This window comes from Schizophyllum commune, assembly GCF_000143185.2.
Source record: "Schizophyllum commune H4-8 unplaced genomic scaffold SCHCOscaffold_5, whole genome shotgun sequence".
Lineage (NCBI taxonomy): Eukaryota > Fungi > Basidiomycota > Agaricomycetes > Agaricales > Schizophyllaceae > Schizophyllum > Schizophyllum commune.
The window spans coordinates 1,033,238-1,055,516 of record NW_026089542.1 but is presented as its reverse complement, the minus strand read 5'-3'; the positions used below and the strand labels follow the sequence as shown (position 1 = coordinate 1,055,516).

The 22,279-nt window shown below is 58.0% G+C and overlaps 6 protein-coding genes across 6 annotated transcripts; 4 read left to right on the top strand and 2 right to left on the bottom strand.

Moving 5' to 3' along the window:
* Positions 1–4: 4 nt before the first annotated feature.
* Positions 5–3,203, top strand: SCHCODRAFT_01184723 (DUF1793-domain-containing protein). Its single transcript, XM_003037835.2, has 16 exons — positions 5–268; positions 322–432; positions 484–561; positions 614–874; positions 927–1,026; positions 1,079–1,260; positions 1,338–1,588; positions 1,701–1,885; positions 1,936–2,009; positions 2,074–2,268; positions 2,354–2,522; positions 2,574–2,600; positions 2,654–2,701; positions 2,760–2,858; positions 2,905–2,990; positions 3,051–3,203. Exons 1-16 carry the CDS (start codon positions 68–70, stop codon positions 3,060–3,062), a joined length of 2,079 nt encoding a protein of 692 aa, XP_003037881.1. The 5' UTR covers positions 5–67; the 3' UTR covers positions 3,063–3,203.
* Positions 3,204–6,528: 3,325 nt separating this feature from the next.
* SCHCODRAFT_02253250 (uncharacterized protein) lies at positions 6,529–7,679 on the bottom strand. The gene has a single exon (XM_003036485.3). The coding sequence runs from the start codon at positions 7,389–7,391 to the stop codon at positions 6,723–6,725; it is 669 nt and encodes a 222-aa protein (XP_003036531.1). The 5' UTR covers positions 7,392–7,679; the 3' UTR covers positions 6,529–6,722.
* A 5,739-nt stretch (positions 7,680–13,418) lies between these two features.
* Positions 13,419–15,409, bottom strand: SCHCODRAFT_02700067 (ankyrin; the record flags this gene model as incomplete). The annotated part of the gene is made up of 7 exons (XM_003036484.2): positions 13,419–14,490; positions 14,552–14,634; positions 14,686–14,710; positions 14,765–14,829; positions 14,884–15,096; positions 15,150–15,316; positions 15,364–15,409. 7 exons carry the CDS (start codon positions 15,407–15,409, stop codon positions 13,419–13,421), a joined length of 1,671 nt encoding a protein of 556 aa, XP_003036530.1.
* A 256-nt stretch (positions 15,410–15,665) lies between these two features.
* On the top strand, positions 15,666–16,745 carry SCHCODRAFT_02621786 (uncharacterized protein). The gene is made up of 5 exons (XM_003037834.2): positions 15,666–15,762; positions 15,820–15,861; positions 15,933–15,955; positions 16,014–16,156; positions 16,218–16,745. The coding sequence occupies exons 1-5, from the start codon at positions 15,717–15,719 to the stop codon at positions 16,402–16,404; spliced, it is 441 nt and encodes a 146-aa protein (XP_003037880.1). The 5' UTR covers positions 15,666–15,716; the 3' UTR covers positions 16,405–16,745.
* A 597-nt stretch (positions 16,746–17,342) lies between these two features.
* SCHCODRAFT_01221170 (uncharacterized protein) lies at positions 17,343–18,817 on the top strand. The gene is made up of 4 exons (XM_050341278.1): positions 17,343–17,590; positions 17,640–17,940; positions 17,991–18,018; positions 18,070–18,817. The coding sequence occupies exons 1-4, from the start codon at positions 17,513–17,515 to the stop codon at positions 18,614–18,616; spliced, it is 954 nt and encodes a 317-aa protein (XP_050200451.1). The 5' UTR covers positions 17,343–17,512; the 3' UTR covers positions 18,617–18,817.
* Positions 18,818–19,475: 658 nt separating this feature from the next.
* Positions 19,476–22,179, top strand: SCHCODRAFT_02621776 (MFS general substrate transporter). Its single transcript, XM_003037832.2, has 10 exons — positions 19,476–19,752; positions 19,818–19,921; positions 19,983–20,158; positions 20,210–20,553; positions 20,604–20,705; positions 20,752–20,772; positions 20,822–20,925; positions 20,976–21,313; positions 21,366–21,608; positions 21,665–22,179. The coding sequence occupies exons 1-10, from the start codon at positions 19,511–19,513 to the stop codon at positions 21,908–21,910; spliced, it is 1,920 nt and encodes a 639-aa protein (XP_003037878.2). The 5' UTR covers positions 19,476–19,510; the 3' UTR covers positions 21,911–22,179.
* Positions 22,180–22,279: the final 100 nt, after the last annotated feature.

Below are 22,279 nucleotides of genomic sequence, written 5' to 3'. Positions count from 1 at the left end.
AGAAGCGAAGTCCATCTCGCGACTGAAATCGCGACCTCGCTCCTTCCCCCTCCTCGTCCGTACCGTCATGCTCTTCGCCCTACCTCTGGTGGGCGTAGCCCTCACGGCGCTCGCCAGCGTTGCGCGCGCCGATGTTGCCTGGGACGCGAAGCCGTTCAACCCGCATTCCATTCCTCTTGCAGTACGCAGCCCGTATCTATCGGCTTGGCTTCCGCAAGGGGCTGGCAAGGCCCTAAATGAAGAGTGGCCGGCCTTCTGGACTGGATCAGTATGATCCCTTTGTTCCCTGTTCGTCACTGGCTTGGCTGACGCTGCTTATAGCCCCTCGGATGGGCCGGGTTCGTCAAGGTTGATGGCAAGGCGTACAGTTGGCTCGGCAACGGAAACGCTGGCGATGCGACCTTTGAGCATGCATCGCAAAAGAGCTCCGAGGTTTGTATCACATCACAGCCCGTCCGTATCGCCACTGATGCGCCTCTTCAGTTCACCGCCACCCAGAGCACATTTGTGCTTTCTGCTGGTCCGGTAGACCTGACCGTCAACTTCCTGAGCCCAGTCGAGGTACGTGATGATGCTCATCACCTGGACCACTGACACTGACACATCTTCTCAGCCCACCGACCTCGTAAAGGGCTCCCTCCCCTTCGCCTACGTCGAGGTCTCTGTTCATGCCACGGACGGAGCCGCCCACCAGGTCCAAATCTACTCCGACATCAGCGCCGAATGGGTCTCTGGCGACAGCTCCCTCCAGGCGACGTGGTCCACCCGCACTGGCGACATCATCACCCACCAAGCACAGCTCAAGGACCAGGCAGAGTACTCGGAGAACAACGACCACACCCAGTATGGATCGATCTACTACTCGACGCCATGGGTATGGGAGCACTTCCTCAGTATATTCACCGGTAACTGACTTCCTGGTCCAGTCAAACAGCGCGACCTATCAAACCGGCGCCGACGTCGCCGTCCGCGCCCAGTTCATCAACAACGGTGTTCTTGCAAACACAGAGGACACCAACTTCCGTGGTATGCATAGTCGCCCTCCCATTCCGCTACACAGCCTAACAACCCTCCTCAGCTATCAACGATAACTGGCCCGTTTTCGGCCTTGCGCACGACCTCGGAAGCGTCTTCGACGACTCGGTCCTCTTCACCATCGGCCACGTCCGCGACCCCGCTATCCAGTACGCTACTGCGGGAAACGTCCTCCAGGACCGTTCCCTCTACGCATGGAGTGCCTACGGGTCCGTCGATGACATGGTAAGCGGCGAAGCCCCCCTTCCCTACCACTCATAGCACACTATGTGTTGGACAGCTCATTGACATGCTCTTCCCAGATCTCCGCATTCCTCGGCGACTACTCCAACGCCCTCGCCAGCGCGCAGGCCTTCGACGCCAAGCTCCAATCGGACGCATCAGCCGTTTCCGACGCCTACGCCGCCATCTGCGCGCTCTCCATCCGGCAGGCCTTCGGCGCGGTCGAGCTCACGATCTCAAAAAACGGCGACGGATCGTGGAATACGGACGATGTGCTGCTGTTCATGAAGGAGATCTCGAGCGATGGGAACATGAACACGGTAGATGTCATGTGAGTGCTTTAGCGACTCAAAGAAGGGTGTTCAGGGGGGTGCACTTGAAGGGGATGTAATGGAAGGGGGTGTACTGGGGTGAGTATGAAGAGTGCTGACGCAACGCACTAGCTTCCCGGCGTGGCCGATCCTCCTCTACACTAACCCGGCACTGGGCAAGTACCTCCTTGACGCGCTGTACCGCTACCAGGAAAGCGGCCTCTACCCGAACAAGTGGAGCATCCACGACATGGGCTCGAGCTACCCGAAGGCTCTCGGCCACAACGACGGGAAGGACGAGGCGATGCCGGTCGAGGGTTAGTTGTCCCTTGCTGCAAGTCCGAACGCCACGTTGATGATGATCCAGAATCCGGCAACATGCTCATCATGGCGCTCAGCTACACCCAGAAGACGGGCGATCTCTCCATGATCCAGGACCATGTACGCGGGCGCCCTATCTCTCGCATCCGCATCTCGCCAATCTGACACGCACATCCCCTCCTAGTCCGCCCTCCTCGACCAATGGACGCAATACCTCATTGAGGACTCTCTCATCCCGGGGGACCAGCTCAGCACGGACGACTTCGCCGGCCACCTCGAGAACCAGACGAACCTCGCGATCAAGGGCATCGTCGGCATCGGCGCCATGGCTGAGATTGCAAAGCTCCTCGGCGATGATGATAAGGCGAACAACTATAGCGTGCGTGTCTGGATCTCACCGGCCCGCGAGACTCGGAATATCGAGTGTCTCTGCATTCGGGCTGCTTTGCTGATCGCCTTTGCAGTCAATTGCGAAGGACTACGTGAGCAAGTGGCAGACATACGCCACGGCCTCCAGCGGCGACCACTTGACGCTGCAGTATGGTCAAGACGATACGTGGGGTTTGTCCTACAACCTCTTCGGCGACAAGCTGCTCGGGCTTGGGCTTTTCCCCGACTCGATCTACGAGATGCGTGCGTAGTCTTCTATGGAGGGATACCCGCATAGGCTGATACTGGAAACAGAGACGGCTTGGTACGACAAGGTCAAGGGTACGTGATTACTTTACTCGTTGAAAAGAACGTCTGTCAATCACTCGTCACAGCTCAGTACGGTGTTGCGCTGGACACGCGTCATGGCTACACCAAGTCTGGTGCGTCTCGGGAGCCGTCTGCCCCTTCCTCAAGCATGCTACTGAAACCGTTCGATAGACTGGGAAATCTGGACCTCGGCCTGGGTCACCGACAACAGCGTCCGCGATACATTGATCCAGGGTGTCTACGATTGGGCTTCCAGCGGATTGAGCGATGGTATGCTTGGTATTCTTAGAGTCATCATTGACTGACATCCGCGCAGAACCCTTTGGTGATTGGTACGAGACGGCCGACCTCAAGGCTGACGGCTTTAGGGCCCGCCCTGTTGTCGGTGGCCACCTTGCACACGTACGTGGCTCTGTAGTACTATCTCTGTCTCTGAATATATACTAACGCTGTGTTTGTCAGCTAATTCTGTAACAAGGGACTAAGCTCTCCTACTTTGTAGTAGTAGGGGCGGATCTGTGCATTTCCGTCTAATCAGGCACATGGGACTCGTATTTATTCAGGCTATATACTAACTTCGGTACTTGAACCCGTGTAAGGAGCTTCTTCTCTGTCTCGTGTGCCCGTCTCGCGTCCTGGCTGAGTTCACAACTTCGCATTCATGGCGAGCTCTAAGTTGAACATCGACCACGTGACCGCGTTACTGATCGGACATTGCCGGATAGCGGAAGCAATTCAGTTTGCCTCCTCCTTCCAACCGTATCGACAGCCCTCGCTCTCTTGGCAACAACGCCTGCTTGCTTTTTTATGACATTTGCATTTGCTTTTCGCTGTCAATTCTGCGCCTCACAACGTCAATAGGACGTCCGTCGTCGCGCAGGGCGGACAATACTTTCATCTCCGGTGCAGGGATCAGCTACTTTGCAGCCGCAGGCAGCCAGGATTTGACCGAGAACCTCATCATCATCATTGGATGGTCCCATCGGTCCTATCGGAGGCTGATTGCTGTGCGACTCGAAGCACCTTCACGTACGCGCCAGCACGAGGATCGGCCCAAGGGCGCCTCCGAGGATTCTGAGATTCAGTGCGCTGAATTGTGCCGTGTTGGGTTATGGGCGATATAGTGTCCGGAAAATACCTGCGTACCAAAATGGAAAGCTTGAGGCTAAGTTTGCTCAAAAATTGGAAGCTGAGTGTCGAGGGCGCGAATTTGCGAAGGTTTGGAAGGGACTTAGTCGTGGGGAGCCCTCGCCGTGACCTGCTTAGGGCTAGTCGTCGCCGCACGTGGTTGGCTCTATGTCGTTGCCGTTCCCCGTCTCCCGCCTCCCGCCTCGCACGTGGCAACCGACAGTCAACGGCGACACCGCCTCGGCGCTTCGCTGCCTCACAAAGTGGCCCACAGATAGCTAGTGCATTGTATAAGACCCTGTTGAGCGCCTTCCCGCGGCCGAAACACCGCTAATAGGCCGCTGTCGTCGTCGTGAGTACCGACGCAGGGCGCATCAGAGGCGCACGGCAAGTCCCGGTGCACCTCGAATGGGACACATGTACTGGCTCGGACACACTCGACTAGGGAATGAGTCACACATGGCACGTTAAACGACGAAGTCCCTTCCAGACCTTCGCAAATTCGCGCCCTCGACACTCAGCTTCCGATTTTTGAGCGAACTTAGCCTCGAGCTTTCCATTTTGGTACGCAGGTATTTTCCGGACACTATATCGCCCATATTGGGTCACCCCTTTCTTTCCTTGACGACGGTTTGAGAAGCGCGCGCTTCGGAAGTCGACTCATTGCTGCCTGCTGCCTGGAAACGCATCTGGCGCTTCTCGAGGAACAGATTTGGTTCTCGGGTAGGGATCTGGTGGTCGTTTCTCATTGGAGGTGGGAGCGCACGTTTGTCGCGTTCTCCGCGATGCATCCGCGGAGTTTTTTGCAGAGTGCAGCGCCTCAGGCAAGCCGCCGTCGAACCCCGTTATGCTCACACTTCAACTTCAAGAGCTTTCCAATTCGCCGCCTCCGCATCCCGTCCATCGTCCAAAATCAAGACAGAATACCGCACGGGAGGGCTTCTGCGGCGTCGTCTCGTCTCAGAGAAGTCTCCTTCTCTCGAAGAATTCCGGGGCATGAACTCACTGCGCGTCAGGATCAGCGCGTCCGCGGTCAAGCTAGTAAACGACGGACTTAGCCATGGAACGCCGCGTCCGCCCGAGGACGGCCTTATTCCCTCGCCAGCGCATCCACGGAACGTTCTCGCCGCCAATAAGCGTGATCTACGCTCGCTTGCCAACTGCGGGTTCGAGCCCGACATGCCACCTAGCGCTCCTCGACAACAATTGTTGGCAGGAAGGCCACCTCAGGCGGCGCGCTCTGACAAGGGATGGGCGTCCTGCAGAGCGGCGAATCTCGGGGCGGCGTACGGTTGACCGCCTGCCGGCTAACGCTGACCATCGTGTCGTGCAATGCGTACTCCTCCCCATTCTGGACGCCGCGCAAGCCATGCTACCATCCCCAGAGTCATACTAACAAAAATCCCCATGCTAACAGGACCCCCAACGGACTAACATAACCACGACCACTCTAAGACGATCCTGCAGACTAGCCCGCCCAGTCCCGGCCTAAGCACACGAGCCTACGAAACCGCCGGGGCTTGCTGCCCATTACGGTATCCGACTCGCAAACAGCCCTCCCGTTACGCAACCAGCCCTCCCGCTACGCGACCAGCCCTCCCGTTACGCGACCGGCCGTTCCGACAATGACCGTGCGTAATGTGTTGCTGCCTGCCCGCGCGTCCTGCAGGGTCAGTGGTCGTGAAATAGAACACGCTCAGCGGTTACGCGCAACTTGAACCACGTCCCTGCGCGTACAATCGACCACGGTCCTGTGCGTACAATGAACCACGTCCCTGCGCGATTAACGAACCGCTTTCAGACGCGTCAGTTCACCAATGCACGGTGACCCTACCCTCACCCCCTACACGCGCCTAAACGCGGTCACGAGCACTAATGAACGCGGTGTGGGTCGATGAGCGCGGTACTCCCCGGGCGCTCGCGCAAGAAGGACCGGTCTCCGGACGCTCGCGTAAGAAGGGCCGGTCTCCCGACGCTAGCTTGGCTATGCGCTGTATAGATCGTGCGCTGTAGGTACAGTACGATGACTTGGTCATGCGCCGTTTGTAGCCTGCTATGCGCCGTCCGTAGCCTGCTATATGTGTTGCTTCTTAACCGTAGGATGACCCTGCTATATGCGCTCTCCGCAGGCTCCGCAGCCTGTGCGCTGTAAGCCCTGGACCAGCTAGCAGAAAGCAAATCAAACATTGATTTGTGGCATGGTCAAATTCTATGTAGTTGACCCTGAGGCTAGCCCTCCTCGCCCGCTGAGTTTGAGAGTGCAGTGCGCGTACGTACCGGGACAGGATGCTGCGTACGAGCTCCGGAGGACAGCGTCAGTCGCATCGAGGTGGTTGCAGCAACGCCGTAGGCGACAAATTGGCCGTAAATGTGCGAGCGCAAAGTCCGTACGCGTCGGAGGGAGACACAGGCAGGCATGCGTGTGCCACGAAAGGCACCCTACCTTGCGAAGGCTACCGGTCACCTCAACAACCCGGCAAATCGCACGGCAACATAGAGGTGTCAACGACGACAATCAACCAGATTGTCATTGAGTGCAGTGGGATGGTGGGTGGGTACAGTGATGTGAGCGGCGACGGTCTACAAGTAAGGAGTATGTACGCCTTGGGATGGATGTAAGGACGCCCGATAGTATATAGAAGTACACGGGACGCGCCAGGTGTTGTATATACAAAATACATAGCTTATGGTGCAGAGGAGGGAGAAAGAGAGAAAGGGGGGCTGAGCGGAATGTGGTGAGCAGGAGCAAGAAGCAGCAGCCAGTATTAAGGCAGCACAGCAGCCAGGGAGCAAGAGAGCGTCGGTGCATGCGGGGACTGGGGACAATAAGGTATTAGGAGCAGTCGGCATATTAAGGATGGGCGTATGGTTTTGAGACCCGAGTCCAGGGATTAAGGGATATACATATTATAAGCGAGGGCGTGAACGATCGTGGCGAGGCGGCTAGCGCGGTTGGGGAGGGGTACAGAGTCCATAGGCTGGGATGGGCAGGGCAGGGTCGAGCGCTCACACAGCCGTAGCAGTGGGTGTGTGGCGCGTCCCGTTCCGCAGGTGGAAAAAGGAGGCGCACGTAAGGCCTGCCTGACGCACGTCGCGGAACGAGGTTTTCCGGCTGACGATGGGCCGGCCAAGCAGGTGCGCGATGCTCTCCGGCTCGGGGAGGGGCTGGGCCTGGGCCTGCGCGCGCTTGTGCAGCTTGGCCTTCGCCGCCTGCTTGGGCGGCAGCCGCTCGTCGAGCGCGAAGGCGGGGATGGGAGGGACGGGCGGCGGCGACGCCATGAGGTTTGGGCTCGCGGGCGGCGACCGGTACGGAACGGCCTGGCTCAGGGAGCGGTGGGAGCGGCGGCTGGATGACGTCGAAGAGGAAGAGGAGGACGCGGTGGAGCGCGGGGAGGAGGGCAGGGACGGCGGGCTCTGCTCGTGGAGCGTCCCGTGTGACTTGATCTTCCGCGGCTGGGCGTCGTGAGCTGGGAAGGTCCTCTTCGTGCGCGTGTGGAAGGCTTCTACTGAGCGCACGGAGCGCAGAGTGCGGGGAGGCGAGAGATGGTTGCGTGCGCGCGCGGCGGCTGCGGACGACGTCGAGGAAGTGTGGCGGGAGCGGACGGGCAACGGCGTGAAGTCAACCTCGGGAGAGGGCGCGCGGGGCGGGGGCGAGTCTGGGCGCGTCGGGTACATGGTGGGCGGCGTCGTCGTTGGCGGCGGTGGCGGGAGAGGTGGGCGGGTGGTTCAAGTTGGAGACGCGTCGACAGGCGTCCTTATATGGGCTCGGTTGTCATTGTGCCCATTTTTAGTCGCTGTTGACGTTGAAACGACAGATCGAGATCCGTCTCCATTTGGCTGCAATTGCCGGCCCTAGCCGGATTAGGCGCTGCCACGCCAAGGACCGACAGCACGGCGCCGTGCCGATTCGCCGAACGTGTTTATTGTCTGCGCCTTCCATGTCACTCGACGCCGCAGAGCCTCGCCTTCTCTCTGATGCAGCGCCTGAGTTCGAAGAAAATCGTACAGCTGCTGACAACACGTCCCTCGGTCACGCGGCGGGGATCTCCAGCCTCCATGGCGCCGGTCGCAATTTTCCGCAAATTCAATTCGTACTGAATTGTTTCCGTAGGCTCCGTTTGGCTGACCTGGGCTCCCGGCGCGTCTACCTCCTACGCGAAATACACAGCGGGTTGAATAACTGCTGGTGACATAGCCCGTCCACAAGCCTCGCTCGTCCTCGCGCCGCACGACCTCGAGGATCCCTGTTGTTTCACGCGTCGAACGCCCTGTCGCGCGTCCGGTCGGGCGTAGCAGGCATGCGACGGCGGGAGTATTGCCAAGCTGCATAATTGTTTCCGTGCAGATCCCTCGTTGCGTGCGCCTGCTTCTTGCCTGCTTAATCCCGCGTGGCGACGAACCCTCTGCTGTATGCTGAGCGTGCCCCACAGCGTGCACAGCGCCCCATAACGAAATTGCCAAAGAAATTTATATTGTTCTTGCATTGTTCCGACCTAACTCTATGTCGAGCGCGTACTTCTTCAGGAGGAGCTGTTAACCGCACAGGTCGCAGCTCAGATTAGGCCCATAGATTTACTCCGCGAATTCCGTCGATCCATGCAACGTTGTCTTGACGCGCCTGCGTTCGTACAAGCACGCTGAGGCGACCGCCGCGACTCTCGGGATCCTCTCTGGCCTCGGGGCCAGTCGTCACTGGCATGCAGCTCTTGCTTTCCGCAAAGGACGCGTCTCAGCATGTCTCCTCAGGCAATCCTCAGGCATGCTCACCTTGCGTCTGTCTTACAGCCTCATCAAACGTTTCTCATCACTATCCTGTCACCACCAGTGCGCCTTCCATTCCTTATCCCCTCTACTTCCTCGCAACACCGCCTTTTCTCCCCCATAGTCCACCACTTATCTCCCTCACTCCGCGCTAGGCCTGAAGACGCGCGCTGCCAAGAAGCCTGCGCGTTGGCGGCCACTAAACTCCATCAATGCATCATAGCACAACGACTCCGAGCAGCTGCATGCCTCAGCCTGTCCGCGATCGCCTGCCTTCGCGGGTTTCCTGTAGCGTGGTGACGCTCGCGATCCCCCGACCCTCGGCAAATTACTAGGAGGGTGCCCTGGCGCGTGCTCTGCGTTAGCTGCACTGGGACGCCTCTCCGATTGTGCCGACCTCGCCTACGTCCTGCACCGCGGTCAGCCTCTTCTTCGTAGCCACCTTCTTCTAATTGACCGAAGCGCAGGAGACTCTTCTTGCGCACAACATTTTGCGAGGTTGCTAGATGGCCTACGGTCCTCGGACCGCACATCAGACGCGTCTGTTGACATTTATTGCGGGAGCAGCCGCCGGTTACATCGAGAAGGAACCTTCCGTGCTCATTCTGTGCTACGCGCGGTCTCAGGCGGCGCAATGGTTGCCTTCTTGTGATAGCGAAGCGTGGTAGCCATCTGCCCTCGTGAGCAGCGCCTCTACTTCCTGTCGCACACGCGTGCGTGACGATAGCCGGGCGGCGGCGTCGTCCGCAACCGCTAGAGTTCTTCCATGCGCCCATCGTCGTCTTTATGCTCAACTGCGATGAGGCCGGGGTAGCAAAGACCTTCCAGGCAGACTCTGTTCCCCGCTAGACGGGGACCTACTGTCGGCTCAGTATACCCGGTCGGCGTTGGTGCTCCCGCAACTACGCGCTCTGTTGGTCTCCGCACCGCTCCAAGTCTATCTGTACCTCGGCGCTCCATGGACGGGCGTTCGTTCGCGTTTGTCGGCTTTTGTCCTGCCAGTTAGCTGTCGCATTGCTCATCGCATTTCAAGGCCTCGAACCTGGCAGCACCTCCAAGGGTCTATACGGTCCCCTCGATCTACAATATCTTTGCCTCAAACACGCCCAGGAACATATGCCACATCCCGACGCCGCATGTCACGGCCTACCGCAAGCATTATTTCGCCTCCGTCCTCCGACGACTGCGTCCCTGCTCCGATGTCTGCCTCGCCGCACCGACAAACGTCTATATCCCTTGCTGGCAGCGCCCACAGGCCTCGACCTTGCCACCGCCGGAGCCGCCATGCTACAATACCTTCGCGCCGCTTCAATCATCCTTCGCGCAGCTACAATACCCTCACGGCGCTACCGTTACCCCTCGCGTCGCGGCGCCTCATCACTCCCGTCCTGGCCCTGTTTTCGGAGCGTACCTCTGTCTCCAGACCGTGTACCTCTGTCGCCCAACCACGGAACATCCGCCGCCAGTCTAAAGGACCTTTATCGTTCGGGAATACGGTCCCTGTGCCGCTCGCCCATCTCCCCTCGTCCCTCTGTCATGATTCGACATTCGTCCCTGCGCTAGCGTCAAGGCTCACCGGAACGGCAGGCGAGACTAGATTTACGCTCGTCGTTGGCGGCAAGCTCGACATGTTGATCTTCGAGGCTGTGGTGAATGGGGCACTCCCGGGTTGTAGTAGGCAGCTTATCGATCTCTGACCACCGTCCTTCGCCCAATTCCTAATCTGGTGATCATGGAGAGGCGAGAACGCGTGCTGCTACCGATTACTGGTTCCCCAAGAGGCTACCCATCCACGAGCTCACCAGGACATGCCTCCCAAGGAAATACCTCGTATGGCCCCGACTATCCCGGACTCGCATGTATGGGTGCGAAGCTTATCGCGCGGCCACCCTCGCATAGAAATAATCAAGCTACAGTGAGATGAGCCCCCGACCCGCCCGTCCCGACCAAAGCGGACCTTTGACAGCCTTGACGATCCCGCCTTCTGGCTCGCCAACACGCTGCGAGGAAGGGAAGAAATCCGCACCTCCGGCCTTCTGGTCCGCTCCGCTCATACAGACAGCCTCTTCTCAAACGATTTCCCTGCCAAGCCGCGCCTCAAGAGGAGAGACCACTGCGCCTCGAGGTATGCGGGTGGCGCGCACCTCACACTCGCGCACGTAGTCTCTTTCCTGATTCCTCCATATACACTTCTGCGTGAAACGCTACTCTTCGCTGTTACCCGACTGGCTGCTGTTTCCCGACTCGTCTGTTCAATCTTACCCGTTCAGCAATCCGAATATTCATTTCGCATGGGCCCAGTCGTCCGAGTGCCCGCTTATCCGGTGAGCCTGATTCCTTCCTCGCGTCCCCGCCATTGATCGATTCATTCAGTATATTCGTATTTGTTTACAATCAATCGTCCACGCAGCACGAGGCCCGCCTCCTCCTGCTACTCCGGGGAACATTTAGACGCCTTGCTGGGCGTTTCGCCCCACCTCCCTGGCAAGCAATCCGCCTCCCTGGCAAGTTATCCGCCTCCCTGACAAGTAATCCGATTTCCTCCTCCGGGGCGGCTTTCGCCGCCGTCTCACCTTGTTCAACGTCCTGCAAATCTGTCAGATGAGCGCATGTTGCGTTCTAAATCATGTCGCTGGCCCTTCAACCTCATGATCTCTACGCTGGGCGGCGCGCTGCTGTGTCTTCATATGAATACTCCTGCTGTCACTGAGTCGTGCTGGGTTCTGTCAGTGGTGCGCCAAGAATCCTGCTGAGCCGTCCGAATAGGCGGGCACAGCGTGAGAGTTCTAGGTTGGACGTCGCAGGAGGTATGCAGGCGCAGTTCTGGGCTCAAAGGTGCGAGGGCTTCTGTTCGGGATGGAGGCACGCCTTCCGTGCTCCGAGAGTCTCGGTGACGGGCGCCACCCACTCGTCAATATCGTCTCTTTGCGCGCCGCTGCTTCTAGTGGTTTCCAATCTTGGGTAGTTATATAGGATATGCTTGCACCGAGCTGTATTTGCCACTCCAAGGCGCGCTTCTGTTCGTCTTGATTGTGCCAAGGTTTTGGGTGTGATGAATTCGTTCCAAGCCTGCTCGATTCGCGTAGCCTTTTGGTATAGTGATGGACAGCGCTGAGCTCCTAAAAGGTACATTCAAGGAAGTCGACGAGTGCTACTTCAGTGCTCTGGGCGAGATTCGAAAGTAGAGCGCCGCACCGCACGCGAGTCCACATCACCGATCTTCAACCGTGAGTAAATTTCCCTTCGAACAAGGCAATCCCACACCCACCCAAAGCAAGGTTCGAGGCACGACGCAGTCGACTGTGCATCCCCTGGCCGGATGTCGAGGTGAGGGGAATAACATCAGATGCGCCCACCGTTGACAGGATCACTGTTTGTATACCCTCGTCCGTTTGAGTCTACTTGCTGCGTATCAATGCAGGCTGTACGACAAACGCAGGCGAAATCAACAGACGCAACAGAGATCCCACGCATTCATTTAACGGATTTACTTGCCTGTGAGAAGGCCGAAAATGTCGGTGGCGACGAGGAGGTGTTCGCTGTCGAGTTGAGAGCGCCAGGCGTGTGGGAGAGGGTATTCGAAAGAGACGCCGTAGGAAATGAGGCCGGTCATTTCAAGCGTTGGCCACCCGAAGGCGTGAGGACAACGAATCAAGGGCGCAGTGAAGCCGTGGTGGAGCAGTCGTTCTCTTAGGAAGAAGGCTTGTGCCTCTGAGGTCAACGAAAATTCGACAGTCCCTGTTCACAGAAGAACGGCTGGTCATCACCGCACCAGCGCAGCAGGAGCAAGCCGTTGAGGGCCCATTACCGCACGCTGACCACCTGCAGAGCGATGACGAGCTGCGTGGCCACTCCCGTCGTCAAGGAACAAGCACTGCAGAGTCCGCTGTCCAAGATCATCGCGCTTGTGAACACCTGTGAGCATGCCATACGGAGGGTAGTCAGCGCCGTGTGCGCTCCCAACCTGCGCGGTTCCAAGGAAAATATATCACGACCTCGTATACTCACATGCAAGAGCCTGTGTGTTGGTAATGAAGCCCAATGAGAGGAGGAATGAACGCGACAGCGGACAAGCGGGGGCACTGTACCTCGATGTTGATAGAATGCGTCGGCGTAGATGAGCTGCCGATGTTCAGAGTGTCGCCGGTGTTTGTTCAGCGTGTCGCCGGAGTCTGTTCGAAACGTCGCCGGAGTAGTTCAACGTGTCGCCGGAGCCTGTTCAAAATCGTCCGGAGTAGCATAAGACCTGAGCTGCATACGCTTTCCTGATGGCGTAGGTGCACTTCATTTATCACGGCGAGGAGGTCGCATTGGGTGGGTTGAAGCTGTGTCTTGACGACAATCCGTGGAACAAGTAGGCATCGGGCCAGCACGCCAGAGATGAGAGCACAAGAGTCGATTCTAGAGCTCGTCGTAGCGCAACAGGGTTGCCACAAGGTCAGCACACGTGAGAGTTCAGGTCAAGAAAGGGACGAGTGGAAGATAGGAATGAGTCACACCCTATCTTCCACCGGGTTTTGCCGGGAGTGGACCTACATCTCCAAACATGAAGACAAGCCGTTTCTTTGATGTCACGCTTCATTTCCCCCATCCAAATCACAACATGAAAGAAGGTGGTAATCAAGACAGGTAGGCAGCCAAGCGTCTATATACGTCTTGCTACACGAAACATGCGCGGGCGAATAATATGTACGATAGACTGTATACAATGTCAAGTGCGAGTTAACAATACATAGGCATGGCATGAATGGCATCGGGATGGGTATTGCAGCCAACGAAAGGGACAGCAAAACAGGACGGTAAATATGGGAGAAGAGTGCGTACATGGCAGGCAGGCAAGGTGCTGGTATGAGTGAGTAGTACATGCGCGAAGCGAGAGGCAAAGTCAAGAGAAGGGGTTGGGTGGCGTTTGGGGTTGGGGTACAACAGGGACATGGGAGACTAGCCGCGCAGCGACGACGCGGACATGCCCCTCCGGTGGCTGGCGTTCTCGAGCCGGTCGAGGGAGGCCAGCGGCTTGGTGAGGATATTGTGCAGCGCGTGACGCCGGCTGTTGGTCGTCGCAGTGTTGAGCGTCGTCGATGCAATGGTCGGCGTTGCGTTGTCTTCCGGCGTCAACGGCGGCTCGGGGAACTGCGCGTACTGGATGGACGGCCCTGTGTACGTCTCGCTGTACGTCTCTGGCTCCTCGTAGACGCTCCCGCCTGCGGGTCTGAACGGCCCTCGCAACGAGTTGGACGTTGACGAGGAACGAGTAAGCGCGTGCGATGGTGGGGCAGCCGCTGCGACCGGGCGCACTTGCGACGGTGAGGTCCCAGACCTATTGCGGTTTTCGTTCGACGTGGGCGCGAGCTCGGACCTGGGCGAGCGCAGTTGGGCAGCCGACATGGATGGGCGGAGTCGTCTAGGCGTATGCGGACCGCCCAACGAGAGTTGCGATATGGGAGGTAGATGATCGCTGGTAACCGACAGTCCATTTGATGACTGGTACGACCGTGGTGCGTCTGTCGATGCCGTCCCATTGCTGCCGCTTCGGTTCCGGTTCAGGTACTTCTCCATCGCGTCTGCATCGCGCTCACGCATCCGGGTAGCTATGGGCGAAAGAGCTGAGGAGCCATTCGTAGGCTGAGCATGACGCGACGAACCAACAGTGGAGAAAGACCGCGCTCCACTCGACGATCCGTTGGCAGATCTTTGCATGTATTGCATGTGTGTGCCTAACGGCTGGGAAGGCGAGGACGACGCGGATATCGATGACTGGCTGTGCTGGCTGACGCCAAGGCTCTCCATGTCGCCACTATCGGACGTCGTGGTCGTGCGACTCGTCCCAGATCCACTGCGCACACGGTTCGCGGATCGTTGGCGAATCTCTCGCGGTTTCGAAGGGGGCGGAGGTGGTGGGGCATTGTAGTCCGACCTGGTTGTATGCTGCTGATACACCGCGCGTCGTGACTTCTTGTTCATCTCGAACTGGATGCGCGCGGTATCCTGAAGCGTCTCTCGCGTGCTGAATCTGACGATCATCGGGATGCGTGAGTATATACGGGGGACGGGAAAGGGCAAAAGGTACACACGAATATGCATAGTCCGAGGCAGTGAAGCCCTGATTGTTCCTGGCGCTGAATTGGCACCCACGCTCGATGAGCAACTGCACGATCTGTGATCCTCGTCAGCGCGAAACGTTCTGAGACAGATCGGGAGCACATACCGGAATGTGCCCCCATGAGCTGGCACTGGAAGCGGAGCGCCGTGAGCGGGATGCCGACAGACTGATTCGAAGAACGTACTAGTGAAGTGGAGTGTTACCCTGGTTGTCTGCGAGGTCGAAATCGGCACCTAGGTCGCATAGCATCTATAGTTGCGTGTTAGCACAGCCATACGGTATCATGAGAGCGAGGGGACGCACGCGGACAAGTTCTTCATTGCCCTTCTCTGCCGCGAAATGAAGCGCAGTTTTCCCATCCGCGTTCGCCCAGTCGAGGGTGTCGGGGTAGCGGTCGTAGTACATACGGGCCATGCGGAGGGCCGCGCCAGAGTCGGTGTGGGAATCGATGTAGGGACTGCTGGTGGTGGGAGTCTGATTGGCGAGGAGCATGAGGATTGTGTTGTTGTCCGAGTCCTGCAAATATATGTTGGCGCCACGTATGAGGTCTAGGAATATGAGGCACGCACTTTGGAGATCTCGTCCTCGTCGTGATCGTTCGCCAGCAAGAACTCGAACGTCTCTTCATGACCGAGTACAGCAGCCCACGCAAGAGACGTGAAGCGCTTATGGTCTGGGTCTGGGTTGCGGATGTCCGTCCGGGTTATGAGACGTCGAACGAGGAAAAGGTTGTTTTCTGCGAGGGGATCAGCTCAGGCGCCCCGAAGCGCCTGTCGCGCACACCTTTGACGGCTCTGCGCAGCCTGGCGCTGGCATCCTTCTCTGCCATCGTCGGCGACGACGGCGGTGCACGAGAAGTACGCGGGTGAGGGGAGTCGGGGGAATGGGAGGTGAAGACAAGAGAGTCGGAGGCACGTCGGAGGTAGTAATACTAATATCGGGAAGCGTGACGTCTAGAAGAATTAACACGTGGCTCCCTGCCGGCATCTGCTCCGCGAAATTGCTTTTGTGGGCGGAATCTCCGAACGCCGTGCGCACGTGGCCGCGAGCCTGCTGCAGGGTTCATCACTCTCAGCTCCTTCTTCATCACCGCTCCTTTGTTCCGCTTGCTTCTCCTCTCCTCCGTTCCGCCAGCCATGCCCAAGGTCATCTCGCGCTCGACTGTTGCCTCCTCTCAAGACGGTGCGCTAAACGTCTGTACCGACTGTATCCTCATGTTAATATCCAGCGGGTAACTAGCTCGACCCACCGAGTCCAGCACCACTGCGTTACGAGTTTACTGTACGTTACTAAACGAATCCCCCTCGGTCTATCAGAAGGAGAATGCTGATCGTCCCATGATCCATCACCAGACTGCATCTGTGGCGAGTTCATTGTTCGTTCGCTCTTCGTCTCAGCACGAATCTCGGCGGGATTGAAACACGCTTTCACAGCTCGTCATCGACAAGGTCCTCTCCGCACTTCCTCGACGCCGAACGGACAATGCAATCATTGTTCGTGCGCAAGACAGCGAGGCAGGGAAGGCGCATGTGTTCAAGCTGAACGCCGTTCCCGGGGATTCGCTCATTATTGAGAGGTAAGAAGCCCTCCTCGTCTTCGCTCTCTATTGTTCACCTTCTGATTAACTTCACCACCAGGCAAGGCGGGGGACACGAGCGGCAGTTTCGTCAGAACTGTCCTCGATGCACGCTTCCGGTGGCATACCAGCCGACTCCAGGTCTTGTCAAGTCTTCCGAATTCTTCTACATTCTGCCAGGTGCTCTCACCCAGACGCAGGGCCAAGTACCCTCGGACGCTTTCGACGGAGAGGTGCTGACACAGTAGAGCGCGACGAATCATCCTTTGATGGAAACTTTTCCCATGCGAGCTTCAACATAGCCATACTTCCTGTTCGGGCAGGTCTCGTTGCCTCCTCCCGACCTTGGCGTCTTCTGGCGATCTTTCCAGTAGCGGCCGCAAGCATGGCACGGTCGAATCAGCGGTGATATGCGCCTTTTCGGTGTCCCCAATCTTCCCAGCTTGCTGGCTATGGACGATGCCCTGCGAGTCATTCATTTCCGAGGGTTTTCCCGTTTGAACGGCCAATTCCCTTTCTTGAATACCGTTGTCGATTCTCTCTTCATCCCCACTCAAGCACGAACAGATGTCACGATACGATGGCGGCTATCAGTCGTGTGTCTGAGGCTTTGCAACCCGAGGTGAGGCGTTGACGGGATGCCCAACCTTCTACGTACATCATTTTGCTTTTTGCCTGGATGCGTGCGTTTCTCAAGTAACACTCTCGAGTGCACTCGTGGATGCTGGAACGAACATTCATACATGGCAAGCAGACAGTGCATTGCAGAGATATGGCATGATGATGCCAGTAAAAGTACAAGCAGGATTGAAAACTACAGACATATGCGGGTGGGGCGCTCATCCTCTGGACATGACAATGCATACCTGGGAAAAGAGTTAGCATGTGGGTGTCGAGCGATCGTTGACGAAAGAGGAATCGAGTAGAGCTCATATACCGTTGTAGTAAAAACTCACGGTGCATGGTCCGAAAACCAAGCACTCATACAGTGTGAATATAATTGTAATCGTAGCAGGAGAAGGAGGGGGGAAGCTTGAACTCACCATTTGACTCGAATATGAGAGATGGAGAACATGGAGGGAGGGGACGAAGAGCAGACGCGCCTCCGATCGCGTTTTTACCATCTGCTTGCGCGTGTTTGGATCGGGGGTCGACGTATGACTAATCCAGAACAATGCCTGTCCTGGCTTGTTCCCCACTCGGACCAACAGCAGCGCGCGCTCGGACGCTTTTCCTTCGCATCTCCTTGGACCTGTCCTTGTTATGATTCCACGGACGTTTTACTAAATATCTAACGCGTATCTCGCCCGCCGCACCTACCTGCCCTGATAGACTCGCCCCGCACGCCACCGCGCCATGGACCTCCCGAGTATGCGCGAGATCGAGCTCGAGGCCGCGCTGCGACAGCGCGACACGCAGGTCGCGGAACTGACTGTGAGTGCGGTGCTGCTGACGCGCGAATGGGGGGCTGTAACGATTGCAGGACGAAGTCAGGCGCCTGCGCGAGCATGTCAACACGAAGCCCGAGCCCGTGAAGACGGACGCAGTAACCCTTCCCCCCGTCTACGCTTCCCTCCTTCTGCCCGCCCTAGAGCACGACCCGGTTGCGCTAGAAGGCTCGTCGCGCTCTGGCACTATCACAGCTCTCGTAGAGCGTGCACAGCGGCTGCAGGGCGAGAACGATGAGCTGTACAACCTGCTGAAGCAGAGCGAGACGGGGAGGCTGAAGGAGGAAGTACGAGGGCTGCGTCGCGTTGTGGAGAGACTGGAAGCTGCTCTCCGAGGTACGTGGGCCCCTCGTGCACGTAGCAACCCATCTAATCGAGTTGCGCAGAATCGCACAGCGCAATATCCTCCCTATCGTGCGTATGCGCCACATTCCCCTTCACCTCGAACTCAACCATACTCCTCAGAGACGAGCTCGACAAGTCATACGAGGGCTTGATGTCTTCGGCCCAACAACACAACAACATCCGCTCTCCTCACTCCCCACAAGCGTCCCTCCATGGCCCGGCAACTAGTAACGGCAGCATTCCCACTGCACCGGCCGCCGCCAGGCTCCCACCCACGGGCCCTCGTGCCCACAAGAAGGCGCGGCTCGCTGGTGCCGACAAGCCTGCCTCGCAACAGTCCGGGATGGCCCGCGAGTCGTCCCAGTCACGGGGTGGGCGGCGTCGCCGCCGTAACGCCGATGGAGGGGGCGGAGGCGGAGGTGGGGGCGGCGCCAATGCCAACAACAATGCTGTCGACATGGACGTCGATGCGCGACGTTCGCCAGAGCAGAATCGGGCGCAGCGCGATAGAGACCGAAGCTCGGAAGGAGGTAGGGGGCGCCAGAATGGTCGCAATGGAGGAGGCGGTGGTGGTGGCGGCGCGGGCTCAGGTGGGAGTGGTTCTAGCCGCCGCGGGCAGGCGCAAACGTCCACGGATCGAACATTAGCGGAGCGTATGGGCCTCTGAAGGGGGTTACCTACCCTGCATTACTCCCCATCTATTTCTTCTTCACCTGTCATGCTCCCTCGCACATCGCTGTACTACATGGACGCGGACACCTATACGTCTAGGCTGGGCGCTAATATCTGTTTTGTGTATCCGGTACGATTGAGTTCACACTATGGTTGCTGTATTTCTAGCTAACTCGCTTTCGCAGTGTACATTGTATCTATATCTTGGCCTATACCTTGTCCCAGAACCTGGATGTCTATCGATTGGCCTTGTCGCTCGTCTCGCTCGCCAGTGATTATCTATTAACTCGAAGATTGTTCTCTTGCTGTCGTGAGTACGTACGTCTACGCTCTCGTTCGCTAGCACCTGTTCTGTTTTGTCCGTGGTGCGCCTATCCCCTGCCGGTCCTCGCGCTCATGACTCAAGGCGTTGGGATCGTGCACCCGACCTTGGCTTCGTTACATCCATCCAACCGCACCTTTACTTCCCCGCCCCTTCCTGATGTGTTCTCGTTTGCCAAGCCGTCAACTATCCATCCTATGACTACCCTGTCTACTAGTACGACCCAGTGGCCTGTAGCTCGCATCGCTCCCTTGTCGCGCCCCCTTTACAGTCGGGGGTGCTTCAGAAGTAGATTCAATCTCCGTCGGTTCTGGGCGAGCCCTACAATTGAATCCCTTCGTGGTCCTATCGGAACGACGATTGAGACGTAAACATACAGCCCCCTCTGCTCTTCGAGTACGCAATATCGGTGTGTGTGACTTCTATACAGGCCTTGCTGCCCCCACGCAGCGCACGTTCGGCCCAGCTGATAGGGTGGCGGTGATGACAGTGTAATCACGCCCCGCCTCGAGCTCCGCGCCTCGAAAGGCACGGCACGGACGCTTGCGGCACTTGTCCTGAACCTCCATGATCCCGCCAGTCGCAGACGACCCCGACCCGACGTCGCAGATGCCGTGGCCCGCTGCGCGGGACCGCCAGGACGGCGGGAGCCCGGGCGCTGGGGGCACGTCGCTCGCGAGGCACAAGTCGCCTCCCGAGCAGGCGCCGGCGCCGGCGGACGTGAAGAAGAAGAGACTGACGACATGGGACCTCATCACGCTGAGTATCTCGATGGCGGGCGCGCAGATCGCATGGACCGTTGAGTTAGGGTGCGTGGTCGAATGCGTGGGGGGATTGAGGCGCGGTGGCTGATGGGGGTGCTCCCGACATGCAGCTATGGGACGCCGTTCTTGCTAGGTCTCGGGCTCTCCGAGCAGCTCACGGCGCTGGTCTGGCTCGCGGGGCCGATCAGCGGGCTCGTCGCGCAGCCCATCATCGGTGCGTGGATAGGGCATGCGAGTCACGGGTGGAAGCGCTGATGGTGCGCGCGGACTTGCAGGTGCTATATCGGACTCGTCGACCAGCAAGTACAGGCGCCGGTTCTGGATCGCGTCTTCGACCGCCGCCCTCGTCTTCTCGACCATCACGCTTGCGTATTGCCAGGTCCTCGCGGCCTTCTTCGTCGACCTCTTCGGCGTGGGGGCGGGTGACTGGGACGAGGCACGGAACCACAGGGTGCGTCATGCGCTATGTGTTTACGGCGCCGGCTGAACCTCTGCTCTATAGGTTCAGTCCACCGCGATCGCTTTCGCCGTCGTCTCATTCTACATCCTCGACTTCGCGCTCAATGCACTGCAAGCATCCTTACGCAACCTCCTGCTCGACATCGCGCCGACCTCGCAAATCAATGCGGGCAATGCATGGCACGGAAGGATGACCCACGCCGGGAACATCATCGGCTTTGGCTTTGGGTACTTCCCCCTCGCTCAGCTGCCCTTCTTACGATGGGTCGGCGGGGACCAGTTCCGCAAGTTCTGCATCATTTGCATCGTGATCCTCGTCGTTACCGTCTGGATAACGTGCTGGTGTCACGAAGAGGAAGCGCGTCCGGAAGTACACCAGAAGAATGGGTACGTTGGTGTGAGACTGGATATCCTGCGGTTGCTAATGGCCCGCGCAGCAAATTCCGCGAGGTCTTGGATAGTATTTGGAACGCGATTATTCATCTGCCAAAGCCCATCCGACGAGTGTGCTACGTGCAATTGATGGCCTTCATGGGATGGTGAGCGCATCGATGCTTGTCCCGCACGTTTGCTAATGGCGTATAGGTTCCCATTCCTGTTCTACGCGTGAGTTATGCAGACAAAGAATAGAGGGATCCCATCTGACAGTGCTTAGAACAACGTACATGGGCCAGGTGATGGCCTACGAGCTTGGAAGGGAACCTGATCCTGAGCTTGCGACGCGTACGGGCGAGTTCGCCATGTTGATGTACAGCATCGGTACGTTCCGTCTCAGTATCATGAGGCCCCCAACTCATCATCCTGCGCAGTGGCCGTCATCTCCGGCACCATCCTTCCCTACCTTGCCAACCGCGACAGGCGCCTGCTAGCACACAAGGAAGACGTCAGCGAGGACGCAGAGCTTGAGCGCCTGCGCAACACCGTCCGCCAGTGGCGCGCGGAAGCCGCTCGCAAGGGCCGCCCACTGCGTCTGCCCTTCATGCCGTTCCTCTTGCGCAACATCTGGACGGGCGCGCTGGTATTTTTCAGCATACTCACGTTCAGCACGTTCTTCATCAGTACGACGAAGCAGGCGACGGCGTTCATTGCGCTGGTGGGGATTTGCTGGTCGGTGGCGATGTGGACACCGTTTGCGATTATTATGGAGGTGAGGGAGGCCGGTTTGACGGAGGAAGGAAGATGCTAACAAGCATGTGCAGCTTTTGAAGGAGCTTCCGAAGACGCGCGAGCCGCCACCACCGTCAACCTCCAGGCCGAATTTGCATGCGCGGGCTGCTTCGGTACCAGACCATCTGCATGATCTGGTGAACGAACGTAGACCGCTGCTGCGTCGTCGCTCTCTCGACGACCTCGACGCGTCTGCGGCAAACCAGGATCAGCAATCCCAGGGCGGCACAATCTTGGGTATCCACAACCTCGCCATCGTCATGCCTCAATTCATCGTGAGTCGCTTCACGCCCAGAGAAAGGTATAGGTCTATATATTGACCCTTTTCCAGGTTGCAATCGTGACGAGCATCATCTTCCGCGCTGTTGACGGCGTGAGCAACACCGCCGACCCTAGCGCGGCTGAGGACACGTACTATGGCAAGAATGGCGTGGCGTGGGTGCTGCGCTTCGGCGGTTTGTGCACCCTGTTCGGGGCGGCGCTTGCGAGGAGGGTGCCGCCGACGCCGACGGAGAAGGATATGCGCAGGCGGTTGAGCGAGATGAAGACGCTGAGGGAGGAGGGGTATGGTGCGTGAAGGGGTGCGATATGAAAGTGAGGGCTCGTGAAGGAGGTGATGAGCGAGGGCGTCCTCTGGAGAGGGTGCAGTGATACCTGGATTTCGGCTGATGGACTCGGGTCTTTTGCATCGATATCTAAAGTATCTGTATCATGCTGTCGTCTTGTACTATAAAGCATCGTTAGTTCCCTAAGGAAATAGCTTTTTCGTTGACTCGGAATCCGTTGTGTGTAGCCATTTGGAGTTGTGGGTCCATCAGAAATTCACACGCGCACTTGTTCTCTGCTTCCATCATATCGGTTTTTCTACCCGTGCTGTTGCTCTTGCTAGCGTTGTTCCCTGGCTATGTTGCTCTCTCCCGACCTGTCCGAGTTGTATCTCTGGTGT